Raw genomic sequence first — 22,871 nt, 5'->3', positions numbered from 1 at the left:
AGAAACCTTCTAGCAACGCCGCAGCCAATCAGAACACGCCTAGCAACGCCGCAGCCAATCAGAACACGCCTAGCAACGCCGAAGCCAATCAGAAACCTCCTAGCAACGCCGCAGCCAATCAGAACACGCCTAGCAACGCCGAAGCCAATCAGAACACGCCTAGCAAACCTTCCGCCAATCAGAACACGCCTAGCAACGCCGCGGCCAATCAGCGCCGCCCCCCACCCATGGCAACGCGGAATTGGCGCGCGATTAATGCAAATGAGGCCGATTATTGATGATTAGCGGGTTAATTAATGAGGGCGGGGCTAATTAGCGAGGCCCCGCCCCCTCTCCCATTGATTAACCCCAATTAATTGCCCGTAATTAACGCGAGTCAGCACAAAGTGGGCGGAGCCAATGACGTCACCAGCGTCCTGTTTATTAGTCACGCCGCTAATGAGCGCAATTAATTTTTCCTTTTAATTGAATTGTTGCGTTTGAAGTGAAAAATTTGAGGTTTTTTTCCCGCGTTTTTGGGGTTTTTTTTCACCCGAAGGGAAACCCCAAAATTTGGGGTGAAATCCGCCGGTTTTGGGGCTCCCCGGATTCAGAAATTTGGGAATTTTGGGGCTCCTCCCCCCGCCCAAAGCGGGGTCCAGGCGAGCTCCGGGAATTTCGGGATTTTTCCAGAACGTTCCACCCGCGGCCGCTCCGGAACCTGGGGAGAGAGGCCCAAAATTCACCCAAAAACCCCAAAATTCACCCAAAATTCACCCAAAAACCCCAAAATTCACCCAAAAAAATCCCAAAATTCACCCAAAAACCCCAAAATTCACCCAAAAAACCCCCAAAATTCACCCAAAAAATCCCAAAATTCACCCCAAAAACACCCCCAAAAAAATCCCAAAATTCACCCCAAAAAACCCCAAAATTCACCCCAAAAACACCCTCCAAAAATTCCCAAAATTCACCCAAAAAACACCCCCCAAAAAATCCCAAAATTCGCCCCAAAAAAATCCCCAAAAAAATCCCCAAATTCATCCAAAAATCCCAAAATTCCTCCCAAAAAAATCCCAAAATTCACCCAAAAAACCACAAAATTCCCCCCCAAAAAAACCCAAAATTCACCCAATAAAAGCCCCAAAAAATCCCAAAATTCACCCAAAAGCTCCAAAAAATCCCAAAATTCACCCCAAAAAGGCCAAAATTCACCCAAAAAAATCCCAAAATTCACCCCAAAAAACCCCGAAATTCATCTCAAAAACCCCAAAAATCCAAAAATTCACCCAAAAATTGGCCAAAATTCACCCCAAAAAATCAAATTCCACAAAATACCAACAAAAAAACCCCAAAAATCCAACAAAAAATTCTCAAAATTTCCAAAAAACTGAAAAATTAGGAAAAAAAATTAAAATTCACCCAAAAAAGTCCCAACCCCCCAAAGTTCACCCCAAATCCAACCAAAAACCCCCCAAAATTCCATTTTCTGTCCCAAATTTTCTATTTTTAACTCTCCAAAAATTATATATTCCCCAAAAGACTCCATTCCCCCCAAAATTCCATTTTTATCCCCGAAATTTTTATTTTTCCCGCAAAATTTCAATTCCCCCGCCAAAATTTCCATTTTTTTTGAAAATTTCTTTTTTTTCCCCAAAAATTCAAGTTTTTCCCCCAAAAATTGTTTTCCCGCCCCGAAACGACCCCAAAACCCCCCAGGAAAAACGAGAAAATTGGGATGTTTTAAATAATTATATTTTAAATAAAATTAACTCCAAAGAAAACGACAACGAAAGAAAATTCCCAAAAAAACCGAAAATTCCAACCAAAAAAAAAAAAAAATTAAAAAAATGGAAAAAAAAAATTTAATTAATGGAAAAAATGGAAAAAAAAAAAAAAAAATGACCCAAAACCGCCACCCCCCCCCCCCAAAAAATGGAATTTTGGGGACCCCCGTGGGAAAATAAATAGGGAAAAAAAAGGGGGGACCCCAAAATTTTTGGGAAAATCCAAAAAAATTTGGGAAAATCCCAAATTTGGTGGGGCCCAAACTCCCAATTTGGCTTTTTTGGGAGGTTTTGACCCCAAAATTGGGGGTTTGAGCCCAAATTCGCCTCCAAATTTGGGATTTTTGGTTGTTTTGACCTCAAAACCTCTCCCAAATTTTGGGGATTTTTGGTTTTTCTGGAGGTTTTGACCCTAAATTTGGGGGTTTCACCCAAAAACCTCCCCAAAATTTAGGGATTTTTATGGTTTTTAGGGGGGTTTTAACCCTAAATTTCAGCTTTTCACCCCAAAACCTCCCAAAATGTTGGGAATTTTTGGTTTTTCTGGAAGTTTTAACCTTAAATTTGGGGTTCTGACCCCAAAACCTCCCCAAAATTTTGGGGATTTTTGGTTTTTCGGGAGGTTTTCACCCTAAATTTCAGCTTTTCACCTCAAAACCTCCCCCAAATTTAGGGATTTTTATGTTTTTTAGGAGGGTTTTAACCGTAAATTTTGGGTTTTCACCTCAAAACCTCCTGCAAAATTTGATATTTTTGGTTTTTCTGGAAGTTTTGACCTTAAATTTTAGGTTTTGACCCAAAAACCTCCTGCAAAATTTGGTATTTTTGGTTTTCCTGGAGGTTTTGACCCCATATTTGGGGTTTTCACCCCAAAACCTCCCCAAAATTTGATATTTTTGGTTTTATGGAGGTTTTGACCCTAAATTTGGGGTTTTCACCCCAAAACCTCCCCAAAATTTGATATTTTTGGTTTTATGGAGGTTTTGACCCTGAATTTGGGGTTTTCACCCCAAAACCTCCCCAAAATTTGATATTTTTGGTTTTTAGGCGGGTTTTAACCCTGAATTTCAGCTTTTCATGCCAAAACCTCCCCCAAATTTAGGGATTTTTGGTTTTACTGAAGGTTGTGACCCTATATTTGGGGTTTTCACCTCAAAACCTCCCGCAAAATTTGATATTTTTGGTTTTCCTGCAGGTTTGGACCCCATATTTGGGGTTTTCACCTCAAAACCTCCCCAAAATTTGATATTTTTGGTTTTCCTGCAGGTTTTAACCCTAAATTCGGGCTTTTCACCCCAAAACCTCCCCAAAATTTGATATTTTTGGTTTTATGGAGGTTTTGACCCTAAATTTGGGGTTTTCACCCCAAAACCTCCCCAAAATTTGATATTTTTGGTTTTTAGGGGGGGTTTTAACCCTGAATTTCAGCTTTTCACCCCAAAACCTCCCCAAAATTTGATATTTTTGGTTTTTAGGCGGGTTTTAACCCTGAATTTCAGCTTTTCACACCAAAACCTCCCCCAAATTTAGGGATTTTTGGTTTTACTGGAGGTTGTGACCCTATATTTGGGGTTTTCACCTCAAAACCTCCCGCAAAATTTGATATTTTTGGTTTTCCTGCAGGTTTGGACCCCATATTTGGGGTTTTCACCTCAAAACCTCCCCAAAATTTGATATTTTTGGTTTTCCTGGAGGTTTTGACCCTAAATTCGGGCTTTTCACCCCAAAACCTCCCCAAATTTCGGGGATTTTTTTTGGGGGGGGGGGTCTCCCCGTAGTGTCCATCCGCCCCTCCCCCCACCCCCATCACCTCCAGGGCCTCCTGGGGGGGGGTGGGGGAGGGGCGCCCCGAATTTGGGGTCCCTTTTTGGGGGGCGGGGGGAGGGGCCGGGGGGCGGGGCGGGGGATTCGGCTGGGTGGGGGAGGGCCGGCGGCCGGGCGGGGAAAACGGGGCAAAAACCTCCAAAAACGGCGGCGCAAAAACCTCCAAAAACGGCGGCGCCACGCCCTCAGGAAAGCATCGGCGGCGCCCCAAAAGCGCCGCGCACAGCGATGGCCGCCGCCGCCCCGCGAGCGTTTCTGGGGGACGGGCAGGCGGCTCCTGAAGCGCATCTTGTTGGTCCTGGGGAAGAAGGCGAAGAGGCCGCGCTCGGACGCCAGCCCCAGGCGGGAGAAGGCGCGGAACAGCGGCGGCGGCAGCCCCAGCAGCGCCCGCAGCCACCAGCGGTGCGCGCGGCCGCCGCGGCACAGCTCGCCCAGCACGTAGAGGGGCACGAAGAGCCACGGCGAGAGCCAGAGCTGCGCCGCCAGCACGGCGGCCGGCGCGTAGCGGCGGCGCGCGCCCAGCGCCGAGATGGCCGCCGCGCCCAAAATGGCCGCCGGCCACGAGGGCGAGCACGAGGAGGACGGGGGCCACCAGTGATGGCGGAAGGGGAGGAAGGCGTGCGCCAGCGCCAGCCCGGCGGCGCCGCACTCCAGGGCGGGGAGGAAGGAGAGAAAACGGCGTTTTTGAGCCCAAAAGGCGGCCGGGAGGAGGAGGAGGAGGAGGAGGAGGGAGGGGTGGAGGGCGGTGAGGAAGGCCAGCAGGGAGAAGAGGAGGGGGGGGAGGAGGGAGGGGGTGGGGAGGGGGGTTTTGGCGCGGCGAGGGGTGGGTGGGGGGTAAAAGGGTGGGGGGAGGGGGGAGGTGGGGGTTTTGGGGGAAAAATTGGGGGTTTTGGGGGGAAAAATTGGGGTTTTGGGGGGAAAAATGGAGGTTTGGGGGGGGGAAATGGAGGGGGACAAGATGGCGGCTTGGGGGGGGAAAGGGAGGTTTGAGGGAGGATTTGGGGCTGGGGGTGGTAAAATGGTGATTTTTGATGGGGGGTTTGGGTCTGGGGGAGATGAAACGGGGTTTTGAGGGGGAAAAGTGGAGTTTTGTGGGGGTAAAAGGGGGTTTTGGGGGGAAAAATCGGGATTTTGGGACAAGGAAAGGGTTTGGGGATGGGACAAAATGGCGGCTTGGGGGGGGAAAGGGAAGTTTGGGGGAGGATTTGGGGCTGGGGGTGGTAAAATGGCGTTTTTTGATGGGGGGTTTGGGTCTGGGGGGGATAAAACGGGGTTTTGAGAGGGAAAAGTGGAGTTTTGTGGGGTTAAAAGGGGGTTTTGGGGGGAAAAATCGGGATTTTGGGACAAGGAAAGGGTTTGGGGATGGGACAAAATGGCGGCCGGGGGGGGTGGGGGGGGCACAGAGGGGGGAGCGGGGTTTGGGGAGGGGAAATTTGGGTCTGGCGGGGATGAATTTGGGGTTTTTTGGGGTGGAATTGGGGTTTTTTGGGGTGGAATTGTGGTTTTGGGGGGTAAATTTGGGTCAAAAAAAGGTAAATCGGTGTTTTGGGGGGGGGAAGCGGGTGGAGACAAAATGGCGGCCTGAGGGGAAGGCGGGGGGGAAATGGCGGAGGAGGGGGACGAGGGAGGGGTTTGGGTGGAAAAAAGGGGATTTTGGGGGCAGGGAATGAGGGTTTGGGTGGAAAAAAGGGGATTTGGGGGGCAGGGAATGAGGTTTTGGGGGAAAAAAAGGGGATTTGGGGAGGGGGGTTGGGGGTTTGGGGGGGACAAAATGGCGGCCTGAGGGGACAAGATGGCGGAAATGGCGTCGTCCTGAGGAGAGAAAATGGGGAAAAATGAGGCGAAAATGGGAAAAAATGAGGAAAATGAGGGGAAATGGGGGAAAAGAGGGGAAAAGAAGGAAAAATGAGGGGAAAATGGGAAAAAAATTGGGGGGAATGCGGAAAAAAATGGGGAAAAATGGGGAAAATGGGGGAAAATGAGGGGGGAATGGGGAAAAATGGGGGAAATGGGAAAAATGCGGGGAAATTGGAAAAAAATGGGGGAAATGGGGAAAATGAGGAGAAAATGAGGGGAAAATGGGAAAAACGGGGAAATTGGAAAAAAATGGGGGGAAATGGGAAAAAAATGGGGGGAAAAGGGGAAAAAATGGGGGGAAATGAGGGGAAAATGGGAAAAATGGAAGAAAATGGGAAAAATGAGGGGGAAATGGGAAAAAATGGGGGAAATGGGGAAAAACGAGGGGAAATTAGGAGAAAATGGGAAAAAATGGGGGAAATGGGGAAAAATGAGGGGAAATGAGGGGAAAATGGGAAAAAATGGGGGGAAATGAGGGGAAAGTGGGAAAAAATGAGGAAAAATGGGAAAAATGAGGGGGAAATGGGAAAAAATGGGGGAAATGGGGAAAAATGAGGGGAAATGAGGGAAAAATGGGAAAAAATGGGGGAAATGGGGAAAAATGGGGGGAAATGAGGAAAAATGAGGAGAAAAAGGGAAAAAATGGGGGGAAATGAAAGAAAAATGGGGGAAAATGGGGAAAAAGAGGAAGAAATGAGAAAAAATGTGGGAAAATGGGGAAAATGAGGGGAAAATGGGAAAAATGAGGGGAAAATGGGGGCAAATGGGAAAAATGGGGAAAGGGAAAATGGGAATTAGGAGGGAAAACTGAGAACTCCGGAAAAAGATAAGGAATCAGGAATATCGGAAAAAATAAGATTAAAACAGCACCAAGGGGAAAAAATGGCACCGTTTGTGAGGGAAAAAAAGCTAAAAATGTATTTTTTGAGAGAAAAATGCAAAAGTGGGGAAAAAGTGGTGTTTGTGGGAGAAAAAAGAGAATAAATAGGTATTTTTTGAAGAAAAAGTGACCAAAAATAGAGAAAGGATTAATTTTGTGATGAGAAAAGGGATAAAAATGTGTTTTTTGAGGGAAGAACAGCAAAACATGGGAAAAAGGAGAAGTCTGTGAGATAAAAAGGGTAAGATACAATTTAAAGGGAATTTTAGAACAAATGTCAAGGTTTTTGAGGAAAAACTGGAAATTAAAAATGGAATTAAATTCCCTGAGAAGTTTTTGGGGGCCCTGAGGGGATTTTTGGGAGGAGTAAGGGGAAGGGCGAGCCCAAATCCACTCAAAATTCTCCCAAAATCCCCCCAAATCCCTGAAAATTCCCTCAAATCCTCCCAAATCCCTGAAATTTCCCAAAATCCCTGAAAATTCCTCCCAAATTACCGAATTTTCCCAAAATTCAAAAAAATTCCCAAATTTTCCCTAAAATTCAGCCAAACCCCCCCAAAATTCAGCCCCAAATTCCCAAATATTCCCCAAATTCCTCAAATATTTCCAGATTTTCCCAAAATTCTCTGATTTCCCCCCCAAATTCCCCAAAAACTCCCAAAATTCCCAAAAATTCTCCCCAAATCCCTGAATATTCCCCCCAATTCCTAAATTTGCCCAAAATTCCCAAATACTCCCCGAATTCCTAAAAATCCCCCAAAATTCCCAACTCCCTGAAATTTCCCCCAAAATTCCCAAATTTTCCCCAAATTCCCCCAGAATTCGCCTTAAAATTCCCGCAAAATTCCCCAAAACTCCCAAATTTTCCCCAAATTTCCCTTAAAATTCCCTTAAAATTCCCCTCAAATCCCCAAATTTTCCCAAAATTCCCAGATTTTCCCCAAATTTCCCCCAAATTCCCCTTAAAATTCCCTTAAAATTCCCCTCAAATCCCCAAATTTTCCCAAAATTCCCAGATTTTCCCCAAATTTCCCCCAAATTCCCCTTAAAATTCCCGCAAAATTCCCCTCAAATCCCCAAATTTTCCCAAAATTCCCAAATTTTCCCCAAATTCACCTTAAAATTCCTGCAAAATTCCCCTCAAATCCCCAATTTTTCCCAAAATTGCCAAATTTTCCCCAAATTCCCCCCAAATTCGCCTTAAAATTCCTGCAAAATTCCCCTCAAATCCCCAATTTTTCCCAAAATTCCCAAATTTTCCCCAAATTCCCCCCAAATTTGCCTTAAAATTCCCGCAAAATTCCCCTAAATTCCCAAATTTACACCGAAATTCCCAAATTTTCCCCAAATTCGCCTTAAAATTCCCAAAAAATTCCCCTCAAATCCCCAAAATTTACCCAAAAATTCCCCAAATTTTCCCCCCAAAATTTTTTTCCCCAAATCCCCGTTTTTTCCCCCAAATTCCCGAATTCCGGCCTCACCTGCGGGGGGCTCCCGGGGGGCCCCTCCCCCCCCTCGGCGTCCTCGGGGTCCCCCGGGCTGGGGGGGGCACTGGAGCCACTGGGAGAACTGGGCGGGGTGGGGGAGGGGCTGGGGGGGGCCTGGGGGGGACACGGGGGTCAGACTGGGGGAACTGGGACAAACTGGGACGGACTGGGAGGGACTGGGAGGGACTGGGAGGGAACTGGGATGGACTGGGATGGACTGGGAGGGACTGGGAGGGAACTGGGATGGACTGGGAGGGACTGGGAGGGACTGGGAGGGACTGGGAGGGGACTGGGATGGACTGGGATGGACTGGGAGGGACTGGGATGGACTGGGATGGACTGGGAGGAACTGGGAGGGAACTGGGAGGAACTGGGAGGGAACTGGGAGGGACTGGGAGGGACTGGGAGGGAACTGGGAGGGACTGGGATGGACTGGGAGGGACTGGGAGGGAACTGGGATGGACTGGGAGGGACTGGGAGGGATTGGGGGGGACTGGGAGGGACTGGGAGGGAACTGGGAGGGACTGGGATGGGACTGGGAGTGAACTGGGATGGACTGGGAGGGACTGGGATGGGACTGGGAGTGAACTGGGATGGACTGGGAGGGACTGGGATGGACTGGGATAAACTGGGAGGGAACTGGGAGGGACTGGGAGGGAACTGGGAGGGACTGGGATGGAACTGGGAGGGAACTGGGAGGGACTGGGATGGACTGGGAGGGACTGGGATGGAACTGGGAGGGAACTGGGAGGGACTGGGATGGACTGGGATGGACTGGGAGGGACTGGGGGGGACTGGGATGGAACTGGGAGGGGATTGGTGGGGAACTGGGAGGGACTGGGAGGGACTGGGAGGGAACTGGGAGGGACTGGGAGGGAACTGGGATAAACTGGGAGGGAACTGGGAGGGACTGGGAGGGAACTGGGAGGGGACTGGGAGGGAACTGGGATAAACTGGGAGGGGACTGGGAGGGACTGGGAGGGAACTGGCACCAACAACTGGAACCCCCCCCAGTCCGTCCTGGTTTATACTGGTTTCTACTGGTTTCTACACTCGGTTATACTGGTCTATACTGGTTTTTATGGGTCTACAGTGATCTATACTGGTTTCTATACTGGTTTATACTGATTTATACTGGTCTATACTGGTTTTTATGGGTCTACAGTGATCTATACTGGTTTCTATACTGGTTTATACCAATCTATACTGGTCTATATTGGCTCATACTGGTTTCTACAGGTCTGTACTGGTTTATGCTGGTTTATACTGGTCTATACTGGTTTCTATACCAGTCTATACAGATCTACATGGGTTGGTACTTGTCTATACTGGTTTATACTGGTTTCTATACTGGTCTAGGTTAGTCCATACTGGTTTCTATACCAGTCTATACTAATTTATACTGGTCTATACTGTTTTACACTGATCTATACTGGCTTACACTGGTCTATACTGGTTTCTATACCCTTCTATACTGGTCCAAACTGGTCTATACTGGGTTTATACTGGTCTATACTGGTTTATACTGGTCTACGCTGGTTCCTACACTGGTCTACATTAGTTTATACTGGTCTATGCTGGTTCCTATACTGGTCTATATTAGTTTATACTGGTCTATACTGGTCCGTACTGGTTTGTACTGGTCTCACTCACCTCCTCCCTGGCGGCCATTTTGGTTCTGCGCAGCAGCTCCGGGACCACCCCCGGGGGGCGCTGCTGAGCCAGGAAAGGGTGCTGGGAACGAGGGGGAGATCAGCCAAAACAGCCCCAATTCAGCCCAAAATGCACCCCAAAACAGCCCCAATTCACCCCAAAATGCACCCCAAAACAGCCCCAATTCACCCCAAAATTCACCCCAAAACAGCCCCAATTCACCCCAAAATGCACCCCAAAACAGCCCCAATTCACCCCAAAATTCACCCCAAAACAGCCCCAATTCTCCCCAAAATGCACCCCAAAATGCACCCCAAAACAGCCCCAATTCAGCCCAAAATGCACCCCAAAACAGCCCCAAAGCAACCCCAATTCACCCCAAAATTCACCCCAAAATGCACCCCAAAACAGCCCCAATTCACCCCAAAACGCACCCCAAAACAGCCCCAATTCACCCCAAAATTCACCCCAAAATGCACCCCAAAACAGCCCCAAAACAGCCCCAATTCAGCCCAAAATTCACCCCAAAATCAGCCCCAAATCAGCCCAAATTCACCCCAAAATGCACCCCAAAATGCACCCCAAAACAGCCCCAATTCACCCCAAACTGCACCCCAAAACAGCCCCAAAACAGCCCAAATTCACCCCAAAATTCACCCCAAAATGTACCCCAAAACAGCCCAAATTCACCCCAAAATTCACCCCAAAACAGCCCCAATTCACCCCAAAATGTACCCCAAAACAGCCCAAAATTCACCCCAAAATAGCCCCAATTCACCCCAAAATGCACCCCAAAATGCACCCCAAAACATCCCCAATTCACCCCAAAATGCACCCCAAAACAGCCCAAATTCACCCCAAAATAGCCCAAATTCACCCCAAAATTCACCCCAAAATTCACCCCAAAACAGCCCCAATTCACCCCAAAATTCACCCCAAAACAGCCCAAAACAGCCCCAATTCACCCCAAAATGTACCCCAAAACAGCCCCAAAACAGCCCAAAATTCACCCCAAAATGCACCCCAAAACATCCCCAGATTCACCCCAAAATATCCCAAAATTCACCGCAAAATATCCCAAAATTCACCCCAAAATGCACCCCAAAACAGCCCCAATTCACCCCAAAATTCACGCCAAAATCAGCCAAAAACATCCCCAAATTCACCCCAAAATATCCCAAAATTCACCGCAAAATATCCCAAAATTCACCCCAACGTTTACCCCAGAACAGCCAAAATTTACCCAAAAATATCCCAAACTTTACCCCCAAAAATCCCAAAATCAGCCAAAATACCCAAAATTCACCCAAAAATTGCCAAACGCCCAAAATTCACCCCAAAAATCAACTGAAAATATCCCAAAATCAGGCAAGGCAGCCAAAATTCACCCCAAAAATCACCCTAAAAATCAGCCAAAATACCCAAAAATATCCCGAAATCGGCCAAACAGCTCCAAAAAATCCCAAAATTGGCCAAAAATCCCCAAATTGGCCAAAATAACCCAAAATTCCCCAAACCTGCAGCAGCTCCCGGGCTTGGGGCCGATCCTGCGGAAGCTTCCGGAGACACCGAGAGACGAAATCCCGAAATTCCTCCGACCTGGGGGGACCCAAAATGTGGGGCTGGACCCCAAAATGTGGGGCTGGGACCCAAAATGTGGGGCTGGACCCCAAAATGTGGGGCAGGACCCCAAAATGTGGGGATGGAATCCCAAAATGTGGGGCTGGACCCCAAAATGTGGGGCAGGACCCCAAAATGTGGGGATGGGACCCCAAAATGTGGGGCTGGATCCCAAAATGTGGGGCTGGGACCCCAAAATGTGGGGCTGGGACCCAAAATGTGGGGCAGGACCCCAAAATGTGGGGCTGGAATCCCAAAATGTGGGGATGGACCCCAAAATGTGGGGCTGGATCCCAAAATGTGGGGCTGGGACCCAAAATGTGGGGCTGGGACCCAAAATGTGGGGCTGGACCCCAAAATGTGGGGATGGGACCCCAAAATGTGGGGCTGGGACCCCAAAATGTGGGGCAGGACCCAAAATGTGGGGATGGGACCCCAAAATGTGGGGATGGGACCCCAAAATGTGGGACTGGAACCCAAAATGTGGGGATGGGACCCCAAAATGTGGGGCTGGACCCCAAAATGTGGGGATGGGACCCCAAAATGTGGGGCAGGACCCAAAATGTGGGGATGGGACCCAAAATGTGGGGCTGGACCCCAAAATGTGGGGATGGGACCCCAAAATGTGGGGCTGGACCCCAAAATGTGGGGCTGGGACCCAAAATGTGGGGCTGGGACCCAAAATGTGGGGCTGGGACCCAAAATGTGGGGCAGGAATCCCAAAATGTGGGGATGGGACCCAAAATGTGGGGATGGGACCCAAAATGTGGGGATGGGACCCAAAATGTGGGGATGGGACCCCAAAATGTGGGGATGGGACCCCAAAATGTGGGGCTGGGACCCAAAATGTGGGGCTGGGACCCAAAATGTGGGGCTCATCTATGGGGCAGATCAATGGGGCAGACAGGATCTATAGGATCAATCCATGGGTCAGGGGGATCTATAAGATAAATCTATAGGATCAATTCATGGGTCAGACAGATCTATAGGATAAACTTATAGGTCAGATCTATGGGGCAGGGGATCTACGGGTCAGATCTATGGGGCAGACAGATCTATAGGATCAATCCATGGGGCAGACAGGATCTATAGGATCAATCCATGGGGCGGACAGGATTTATAGGGTCAATCCCCGGCTCAGGGGGCTCTATAGGATCAATCTATAGGATGGATCCATAGGTCTGGGGCCTCTATAGGATGGCTCTATAGGATGAATCCATAGGTCAGGGGGCTCTATAGGATCAATCTATAGGATGAATCCATAGGTCCGGGGGCTCTATAGGATGGATCTATAGGATGAATCCATAGGTCTGGGGGCTCTATAGGATGGATCTATAGGATGAATCCATAGGTCTGGGGGCTCTATAGGATCGATCCCCGGGTCAGGGGGCTCTATAGGCTGGATCTATAGGATGAATCCATAGGTCTGGGGGCTCTATGGGTTCGATCTATAGGATGAATCCATAGGTCTGGGGGCTCTATAGTTTCAATCTATAGGATGAATCCATAGGTCCGGGGGCTCTATAGGTTCGATCTATAGGATGAATCCATAGGTCAGGGGGCTCTATAGGTTCGATCCCCGGGTCCGGGGGCTCTATAGTTTCAATCTATAGGATGAATCCATAGGTCCGGGGGCTCTATAGGTTCGATCTATAGGATGGATCCATAGGTCCGGGGGCTCTATAGGATCGATCCCCGGGTCCGGGGCTCTATAGGCTGGATCTATAGGATGAATCCATGGGTCCGGGGGCTCTATAGGATCGATCCCCGGGTCCGGGGGCTCTATAGGATCGATCCCCGGGTCCGGGGGCTCTATAGGCTGGATCTATAGGATGGATCCATAGGTCCGGGGGCTCTATAGGATGAATCCATAGGTCCGGGGGCTCTATAGGCTGGATCTATAGGATGGATCCATAGGTCCGGGGGCTCTATAGGATGGATCCATAGGTCCGGGGGCTCTATAGGTTCGATCTATAGGATGGATCCATAGGTCCCGGCACTGACCAGGCCGGCGGGTGCCGCAGCGCGGGCGGCTCCCTCTGCGCGATGTGGTACAGGGCGCTCATGGCGTTCAGCTGGAACAGCGGCGGCCTGCGCTCAGCTGGGGGAGCCAAAAACACCCAAATCAGCCCAAAATTCAGTCCCAAAAAACCCAAATCAGCCAAAAATCCATCCCAAAAACCCAAATCAGCACAAAATTCAGTCCCAAAAACCCAAATCAGCCCAAAATTCAGTCCCAAAAACTCCCAAATCAGCCCAAAATCCCCAAAACCTCCCCAAAATCACCCAAAAATCTCCAAAATTCCCCAAATCCCCAACCCCGCTCACCCAGCTTGATGCAGGTGATGCCCGCTGACCACACACACCCCAAAACCCCCTAAAATCCCCCCAAAATTCCAAAATTCTCCCCAAAATCCCTCTAAAAACCCCCGAAGATGCCTCCTAAACCCCCCAAAATCACCCCAAAATACCAAAATTCTCCTTAAAATCCCCAAAATTCCCAAAATTCCCCAAATCCCCGCACCCCGCTCACCCAGCTCAATGCAGGTGATGCCCGCTGACCACACACACCCCAAAATCCCCAAAATTCCCCAAAATCCCCCCAAAACTCCCAGAATCTTCCCCAAACCCCCCAAAATTCCCCAAATTACCCCAAAATCCCCCAAAATCCACCCAAAATCCCCCAAATCCCCACACCCCGCTCACCCAGCTCGATGCAGGTGATGCCCGCTGACCACACACACCCCAAAACCCCCCAAAATCCTAAAATCCCCCCAAAATCCCCCTAAAAACCCCCTAAAATCCCCCCAAAACCCCCTAAAATCCCCCCAAAACTCCCAGAATCTTCCCCAAATCCACCCAAAATCCCCAAAATTCTCCGAAATCCACCCAAATTCCCCAAATTCCCGCTCACCCAGCTCGATGCAGGTGATGCCCACTGACCACACACACCCCAAAACCCCCTAAAATCCCCCCAAAATTCCCCAAATCCCCAAATCCGCTCACCCAGCTCGATGCAGGTGATGCCCGCTGACCACACACACCCCAAAATCCCCAAAACCCCCCAAAATTCCCCAAAATTCCCCAAATCCCCGCTCACCCAGCTCGATGCAGGTGATGCCCGCTGACCAGACGTCGGCCCGGCCGTCGTAGCGCCCCTCGTCCATGGCCAGGATCACCTCGGGGGCCATCCTGGGGGGCGGGGGTCAGCCCGGGGCCCTCCCCCACCCCGCCCCGGCCCCTCCCCCACCCGGCCCCTCCCCCACCCGGGCCCTCCCCCGCCCCGGCCCCTCCCCCTCACCAGTACGGGGTCCCCACCAAGGACTTGGCCGGGGTGTTCACGGCGGCCGAGCCGAAGTCGCCCAGCTTGACCAGCCCGGGCGCCCGCAGGAGGATGTTGCCGGCCTTGACGTCCCTGCGGGGGAGGGGCGGGGGGAGGGGCAGGGGGAGGGGGAGGGGGAGGGGGAGGGGAGGGGGAGGGGGAGGGGCAGTGGGGAGGGGGAGGGGCAGGGGGAGGGGAGGGGGAGGGGGAGGGGGAGGGGCAGTGGGGAGGGGGAGTGGGGAAGGGTCAGGAGGGAGGGGGAGGGGGGAGTGGGGAGGGGCAGTGGGGAGGGTGAGGGTCAGTGGGGAGGGGGAGGGGCAGGGGGAGGGGGAGGGGCAGTGGGGAGGGTGAGGATCAGTGGGGAGGGGGAGGGGCAGGGGGAGTGGAGAGGGTCAGTGGGGAGGGGGAGGGGGGAGGGGCAGTGGGGAGGGGGAGGGTCAGTGGGGAGGGGGAGGGGGGAGGGGCAGTGGGGAGGGGCAGGGGGAGGGGCAGTGGGGAGGGGGAGGGGGGAGGGGCAGTGGGGAGGGGGAGGGTCAGTGGGGAGTGGGGAGAGGGAGGGGGCAGGGGGGAGGGTCAGTGGGGCAAGATTCCCCATCTATGGGGCAAGATCCATGGGGCAGGAATTCGGGGTCTATGGGGCAGGAATTTGGGATCTGTGGGGCAGGAATTCAGGATCTATGGGGCAGGAATTTGGGATCTATGGGGCAGGAATTCAGGATCTATGGGGCAGGATCTCGGGATCTATGGGGCAGGAATTCGGGATCTGTGGGGCAGGAATTTGGGATCTGTGGGGCAGGAATTCAGGATCTATGGGGCAGGAATTTGGGATCTATGGGGCAGGAATTCAGGATCTATGGGGCAGGATCTCGGGATCTATGGGGCAGGAATTCGGGATCTGTGGGGCAGGAATTCGGGATCTGTGGGGCAGGAATTCGGGGTCTGTGGGGCAGGAATTCAGGATCTATGGGGCAGGAATTCGGGATCTATGGGGCAGGATCTCAGGATCTATGGGGCAGGAATTTGGGATCTGTGGGGCAGGATCTGTGGGGCAGCCCCACCTGTGGATCACCCCCTGGCTGTGCAGGATCAATGGGGCAGGATCTATGGGGCAGGAATTCGGGATCTCAGGATCTATGGGGCAGGAATTCGGGATCTATGGGGCAGGAATTCGGGATCTCAGGATCTATGGGGCAGGAATTCGGGATCTATGGGGCAGGAATTCGGGATCTATGGGGCAGGAATTCAGGGTCTCAGGATCTATGGGGCAGGATCTGTGGGGCAGCCCCACCTGTGGATCACCCCCTGGCTGTGCAGGATCTATGGGGCAGGATCTCAGGATCTATGGGGCAGCCCCACCTGTGGATCACCCCCTGGCTGTGCAGGTAGCCCAGGCCCTGCAGGGCCCCCTCGGTGATGGCTCCGATCTCCTCCTCCCGCAGCGGCTCCTGGTGCGCTTGGGGGGCACCAAAAATTACCCCAAAACACCCCAAAAATAACCGAAAATATCCCCAAAAATTACCCCAAAACACCCCAAAATTACCCCAAAACATTCCCCAAACATCCTCAAAAATTACCCCAAAACATCCCCAAAAATTACCCCAAAACACCCCAAAACATTCCCCAAACATCCCCAAAAATTACCCCAAAACACCCCAAAATATCCCCCAAAACATTCCCAAAAATAACCCCAAAATATCCCCAAAAATTACCCCAAAACATCCCCAAAACATCCCCAAAACTTACCCCAAAACATCCCCAAAAATTACCCCAAAACACCCCAAAATATTCCCCAAAACATTCCCAAAAATTACCCCAAAACACCCCAAAACATTCCCCAAACATCCCCAAAAATTACCCCAAAACACCCCAAAATATCCCCCAAAACATTCCCAAAAATTACCCCAAAACACCCCAAAACATTCCCAAAACATCCCCAAAAATTACCCCAAAACACCCCAAAATATCCCCCAAAACATTCCCAAAAATAACCCCAAAATATCCCCAAAAATTACCCCAAAACATCCCCAAAAATTACCCCAAAACAGCCCAAAAATAACCCCAAAACACCCCAAAAATTACCCCAAAACACTCCAAAAATAACCCCAAAACACCCCAAAAATAACCCCAAAACATCCCCAAAAATAACCCCAAAATATCCCCAAAAATTACCCCAAAACACCCCCAAAAATTACCCCAAAACACCCCAAAAATAACCCCAAAATATCCCCAAAACACTCAAAATTCCCCAAAAACATCCCTGAAAACATCGCCCAAAATAATCCCAAAACATCCCCAAAATATCCCTGAAAACATCCCCTAAAATACCCCTAATTACTCCCCAAATATCCCCAAAACTTCCCTAAAATTTCCCCAAAACATCCCCCAAATATCCCTTTAAACACCCCAAAAATATCCCCGAAACATCCCCAAAATATCCCCTAAAATACCCCAAAATATCCCCCAAATTTCACCAAAATATGCCCAAAACATCCCCTAAAATACCCCAAAATAGACCCCAAATATCCCCAAAACATCCCCCAAAATACTCCAAAAATTCACACAAAAATCTCCCAAATTATCCCCCAAAATTCATCCAAAACATTCCCCAAAATCACCCTGAATCATCCCCAATAACATCCCAAAATTCTTCCTAAATCCCCCAAATTATCCCCAAAAAATACCCCAAAATTCCCCTTAAATCCCCCCAAAATTCCCTCTAAATCCCCCCCAAAAATCCCCTTTAGATCCCAAAAAAAGACCTAAAATTCCCGAAAGCCTCCAAAATACCCCCGAATTCCCAAAAAACTCCCCAAAATTCCCAAAAAACCCCAAATTTGCCCAAACTGCCCCAAATTCTCACCTTCCAGCAGGTCCAGGGCTGATCCCACACAGAACTCCATGGCCAGCTGGGGGAGGGGCAGGTTGGGGACCCCAAAAATCCCCCAAAATTATCCGAAAATTCCCCCCAAAATCCCAAAAATTCCCCCCAAAATTATCCCAAAAAATACCCCCCAAAATCCCAAAAATTTCCCCCAAAATTATCCCAAAATATCCCCCAAATCCCCGACTCATTATCCCAAAATTCCCCCCAAAATCCCAAAAAATTCCCCCAAAATTATCCTAAAAATACCCCCCAAAATCCCAAAATTCCCCCCAAAATTATCCCAAAAAATCCCCCATATCCCCGACTCATTATCCCAAAATTATCCCAAAAAATCCCCCCAAAATCCCAAAAATTTCCCCCAAAATTATCCCAAAAAATCCCCCAAATCCCCGACTCATTATCCCAAAATTCCCCCCAAAATCCCAAAAATTCCCCCCAAAATTATCCCAAAAAATCCCCCCAAAATCCCAAAAATTTCCCCCAAAATTATCCCAAAAAATCCCCCATATCCCCGACTCATCCCAAAATTATCCCAAAAAATCCCCCCAAAATCCCAAAAATTTCCCCCAAAATTATCCCAAAAAATCCCCCCAAAATCCCAAAAATTTCCCCCAAAATTATCCCAAAATATCCCCCACATCCCCGACTCATTATCCCAAAATTCCCCCCAAAATCCCAAAATTTCCCCCAAAATTATCCCAAAATATCCCCCAAATCCCCGACTCATTATCCCAAAATTATCCCAAAAAATCCCCCCAAAATCCCAAAAATTTCCCCCAAAATTATCCCAAAATATCCCCCAAATCCCCGACTCATTATCCCAAAATTCCCCCCAAAATCTCAAAAAATTCCCCCAAAATTATCCTAAAAATACCCCCCAAAATCCCGAAATTGCCCCCAAAATTACCCTAAAACCCCATAAAATCATCCCAAAATCTCCCAAATTCCCAAAATTCCCCCAAAATTATCCTAAAAATTACTCAAAATTCCCCCCAAATTATCCTGAAATCAACCCCCAAATCCCAAAATTATCCTAAAAATCCCCCCAAATCCCCTAAAAATCCCCCAAAATTACCCAAAAATCCCTTTAAATCCCAGAAAAATTGCCCCAAACCCCAAAAATTCCACCCAAAATCCCCATTTAAAGACCCCAAATCCCCCCAAGACCCCTCCCCAAATTGGGGGACCCCTCCCCAAATTCGGGGGGCTCACCCAGGTCGTGTTTTAGCACCTCTGAACCCCCAAAAACCCCCCAAAATCCCTATAATATCCCCCTAAAAAAACCCAAAAATCCCCCCAAAAACCCCAAAAATCCCCATTTAAAGCCCCCAAAGCCCTGTGGGACCCCTCCCAAAATTGTGGGACCCCTCCCCAAATTGGGGGACCCCTCCCCAAATTCGGGGTGCTCACCCAGGTCGTGTTTTACCACCTCTGAACCCCCAAAATCCCCCCCAAAAATGATTTAAAAATCCCCAAAAAAATCCCAAAAACCCCCAAAATTCCCCCAAACCCCTCTGGGACCCCTCCCCAAATTCGGGGACCCCTCCCCAAATTCGGGGTGCTCACCCAGGTCGTGCTTTATCACCTCTGAACCCCCAAAAACCCCCCAAAATCCCTATAATATCCCCCTAAAAAAACCCAAAAATCCCCCCAAAAACCCCAAAATCCCAATTTAAAGGCCCCAAACCGCTCTGGGACCCCTCCCCAAATTGGGGGACCCCTCCCCAAATTCGGGGACCCCTCCCCAAATTCGGGGGGCTCACCCAGGTCTTGTTTTACCACCTCTGAACCCCCAAAATCCCCCCCAAAAATGATTTAAAAATCCCCCAAAAATCCCCAAAACCCCCAAAATTCCCCCAAAGCCCTGTGAGACCCCTCCCCAAATTGGGGGACCCCTCCCCAAATTCGGGGTGCTCACCCAGGTCATGTTTTAGCACCTCTGAACCCCCCAAAACCCCCCAAAATCCCTATAATATCCCCCTAAAAAAACCCAAAAATCCCCCCAAAAATTCCAAAAATCCCCATTTAAAGCCCCCAAACCCCTCTGGGACCCCTCCCCAAATTGGGGGACCCCTCCCCAAATTCGGGGTGCTCACCCAGGCCGTGTTTTACCACCTCTGAAGCCCCAAAATCCCCCCCAAAAATGATTAAAAAATCCCAAAAAAATCCAAAAACCCCCAAAATTCCCCAAAGCCCTGTGGGACCCCTCCCCAAATTGGGGGACCCCTCCCCAAATTCGGGGGGCTCACCCAGGCCGTGTTCTCCCTCAGGTAGCACCCCCTGAACCCCACGGTGTTGGGGTGCCGGAGCCGCTGCAGCACCTTCACCTCCCTCACGATGTCCTGCCACTTCTTTGGGGCAAAACCGGCACATTTTGGGATTTTGGGGGATTTTTTGTGATTTTTTTGGAATTTTTTTGGGGGGATTTCGGGGGGTCTCACCTCGCTGGAGGCTCGACCCCGGTAGGACATTTTCTTGATGGCCACCAACTCCTGGGAGCGCAGGTCACGGGCCTGGGGGATTTTTGAGGATTTTTGGGAATTTTGGGGGGAAATTGGGGGATTTTTGGGATTTTGGGGGAATTTGAGGGGGACTTTGGGGGGATTTTTGGGGGATTTGAAAAGATTTTGGAGAGATTTGGGGATTTTTTTGGGGGGGGGATTTTTGGGATTTTGGGGGGATTTGGGGATTTTGGGAAGATTTGAGGGGGAGTTTGGGGAGGTTTTTGGGGGATTTTTGGGATTTGAAAGGATTTTGGAGAGATTTGGGGATATTTTGGGGGGTGGATTTTGGGGGATTTGAGGGGATTTTGGGGATTTGAATGGATTTTGGGGGGATTTGGAAGGATTTGAGGGGATTTGAAAGGATTTTGGAGAGATTTGGGGATTTTTTGGGGGGTTTTTGGGGGATTTGAGGGGATTTTGGAGAAATTTGAGGGGATTTTGTGGGGATTTTGGGGAGATTTGAGGGGATTTGGCGGGGATTTTTGGGATTTTGGGGAAATTTGAGGGGGACTTTGGTGGGATTTTTGGGGGATTTTGGGGATTTGAAGGGATTTTGGAGAGATATGGGGATTTTTTTGGGGAGGATTTTGGCAGATTAGAGGGGATTTTGGAGAGATTTGGGGATTTTTGGGGGGATTCTGAGGGAATTTGAGGGGATTTTGGGGAGATTTGGAGGGATTTTGGGGATTTGAAAGGATTTTGGAGAGATTTGGGGATTTTGGGGGGATTTGAGGGGGACTTTGGGGGGATTTTTCGGGAATTTTAAAGGATTTTGGAGAGATTTGGGGGTTTTTTGGGGGAGGATTTTGGGGGATTTGAGGGGATTTTGGGGAGATTTGGAGGGATTTTGGGGGAATTTGGGGTTTCGGGGGGATTTGAAGGGAAGTTTGGGGGATTTGAGGGGGAATTTGGGGGGATTTGGGCAAGTTTTGGGGATTTGAGGGGATTTTGGGGTGGATTTAAAGGGATTTGGGGGGGATTTTGAAGATTTTTGGGGGGATTTGAAGGGATTTTGGGAGATTTTTAGGGGACTTTGGATTATTTGGGGGGATTTGAGGATTTTTGCGTGGATTTTGGGGATTTGAGGTTATTTTTGAGAGATCCGAGGGAATTCCTGGATGGATTTTAGGGGATTTAAGGGGACTTTTGGGGTACTTGAGGAGATTTTTGGGAGGATTTGGGGGATTTTGGGGTGGATTTTGGAGATTTCAGGTAATTTTGGGGGGATTTGAGGGGAGTTTTGGGAATTTTTGGGCGATGTCATGGTGGATTCAGGTGATTTTGGGTAGCTTTTGGGGGATTTGAGGGGATTTTGGGGGGTTTCTGGGTGGATTTGGAGGATTTGAGGGGATTTTTGGGTGGATGTGGAGGATTTTGGAGGATTTGGGGGATTTTTGGGTGGATTTGGTGGATTTTGGAAGATTTGAGGGGAGTTTTGGGAATTTTCGGGGGATTTCATGGTGGATTTTGGGGGTTTTGGGGTGGCTTTTGGGGGATTTGAGGTGGATTTGGTGGATTTTGGGGTGGATTTGTAAGATTTTGGGGGATTTCAGAGGATTTTGGGATATATTTTGGCATTTATGGCCTTTTGGGTGGATTTTGAAGCACTTTACACCATTCTGGACCAATTTTGGCGCATTCAGGATCAATTTGCGGCATTTCAGAGCATTTAAATTCAATTTTCACCACATTTTAAACGGATTTTACAGGGGTTGGGCTCTTCCGGGTGAACCCTGAGGCGTTTTATTGGATTTTGGGGCTGTTTTAGCACCAATTTCAGGCGGAATTTTGGATTTTTTCCTTCACTCACACTGAAAACAGCCCCGAAACTTCCGTGCCCGATCTCCCGCAGCTCCCCAAAAACCTTCTCGGGGTCATCTTTGAGGAATAATTCCGCAATTTCGGGGTCCCGGAGGTTCCCAGGTCGGCTTGGGGGACGAGGAGCCGGCATGGCAAGGGTGAAACTGAGGGGAAAAAGCACCAAAATCCACCTTAAATCCCATTTTTAACCCCTAAATTCACCCCCACACCCACCCCTACCCCCCAAACCATCACCGCTCCCTCAGGATTTCCACGCAAATTCTCATTAGCGACCCGCAAAGTCATCCAAGCGACCCCAAAGCGCACGAGGGAGCCCAAAACGCCCCAAAATTCCCTGAGGACCCCAAATCCCCAAATCCCCAAATCCCCAAATCCCCCTCAGGCCGCCCCCCCCTCACCGGCGGCTCCGGCGGGCGCTGAGGGAGCCCCGGGCCGCCCCCCCCCGGCCGCTGCAGCTCCGGGGGGGGGCTCCGCTCTTCCCCCGACGCCTCCCGGAGGTGGGGGTGCCTCAGAAGTCCCAAAATCGCCGAATTTCACCTCAAAAAAGCGGCGGGGAATGAGGCGGGGGGGGGGAACCCCCCCGGTGCCGCCTCAGCGCCCCGGGCAAGATGGCGCCGGCGGGAGGGGCGGGAAGCGGCGGCGCATGCGCGGTGACGTCAGTGAAGGCGAGGAAAGTCCGGGCGTGCCAGGAGTTGGGCGGGATGAACCAGCCAATCAGCGGAAAGGGCGGGAAAAAAGGCGTAAAGGGATTGGTTGGGAGGGGTAAAGAGGGCGGGAAGGAAGGAAGAGCGGGATTGGTGAAGATAGGAAGAGGGCGGGGCGATGAGGGGAGAGTCGGGATGTGATTGGTTGGGAGGGGAGGAGGAAAAGGCGGGAACACGGGGAGGGGAAGCAAGATGGCGGCGGTGGGGTCTGGGGGGGGGAGGAAGCGCCTCAGTGACGTCACTGCCCCGCCTCAAAATTTGGGAATTTTTGGGCGGGAATTTGGGAATTTTTGGAGGAGAGTTTGAGGAGTTTTTATGGGAATTTCGGGGGATTTTAACAGGAAATTTTGGGAGAATTTGGGGAATTATTAAGGGGGATTTTGGAGGGATTTGGGAATTTTTTTGATGGGAATTTGAGGAATTTTTGGGAGAATTTTGGGGGATTTTTAAGGGGAATTTGGGGATTTTTGGATTAATTTTTGGGGGGGATTTGGGATTTTTACATAACATTTTGGGAGAATTTGGGGCTTTTTAGCGGGAATTTTGGGG

General features: G+C 50.0%; 1 protein-coding gene across 25 annotated transcripts; it reads right to left on the bottom strand.

Annotated features, from left to right (window-relative positions):
- Nucleotides 1-387: 387 nt before the first annotated feature.
- LOC110480023 (serine/threonine-protein kinase TAO2) lies at nt 388-22,206 on the bottom strand. Of its 25 annotated transcripts, XM_085593577.1 has the most exons (15): nt 22,093-22,206; nt 22,017-22,054; nt 21,608-21,761; nt 19,735-19,806; nt 19,543-19,644; nt 17,270-17,315; nt 15,766-15,862; nt 14,389-14,502; nt 14,188-14,279; nt 13,092-13,188; nt 10,985-11,066; nt 9,468-9,548; nt 7,809-7,928; nt 3,727-5,402; nt 388-700 (listed from the first exon to the last, which is right to left on the bottom strand). In XM_085593577.1, exons 3-15 carry the CDS (start codon nt 21,746-21,748, stop codon nt 529-531), a joined length of 2,892 nt encoding a protein of 963 aa, XP_085449703.1. In that variant the 5' UTR covers nt 21,749-21,761; nt 22,017-22,054; nt 22,093-22,206; the 3' UTR covers nt 388-528. The 25 variants fall into 25 exon arrangements, with proteins under 25 accessions (XP_085449703.1, XP_085449702.1, XP_085449704.1 ...); XM_085593576.1 differs by having other exon boundaries at nt 22,017-22,188; XM_085593578.1 differs by having other exon boundaries at nt 3,751-5,402; nt 22,017-22,187.
- Between the last annotated feature and the right edge of the window lie 665 nt (nt 22,207-22,871).

Source organism: Lonchura striata, chromosome 16 (genome assembly GCF_050655825.1).
Source record: "Lonchura striata isolate lonStrDom1 chromosome 16, ASM5065582v1, whole genome shotgun sequence".
NCBI classification, from domain to species: domain Eukaryota; kingdom Metazoa; phylum Chordata; class Aves; order Passeriformes; family Estrildidae; genus Lonchura; species Lonchura striata.
This window is presented reverse-complemented; position numbering and strand designations above follow the sequence as displayed.

Excerpts from the sequence above, each read along its gene's own strand:
- LOC110480023 (XM_085593577.1), bottom strand. The coding sequence starts at position 21,748 with ATGCCGGCTCCTCGTCCCCCAAGCCGACCTGGGAACCTCCGGGACCCC. Across the intron at positions 11,067-13,091 it reads CTGCGGCACCCGCCGGCCTG|GTCGGAGGAATTTCGGGATT; the intron begins GTCAGTGCCGGG and ends GGGTCCCCCCAG. Across the intron at positions 9,549-10,984 it reads AAGCCCGGGAGCTGCTGCAG|CACCCTTTCCTGGCTCAGCA; the intron begins GTTTGGGGAATT and ends CCTCGTTCCCAG.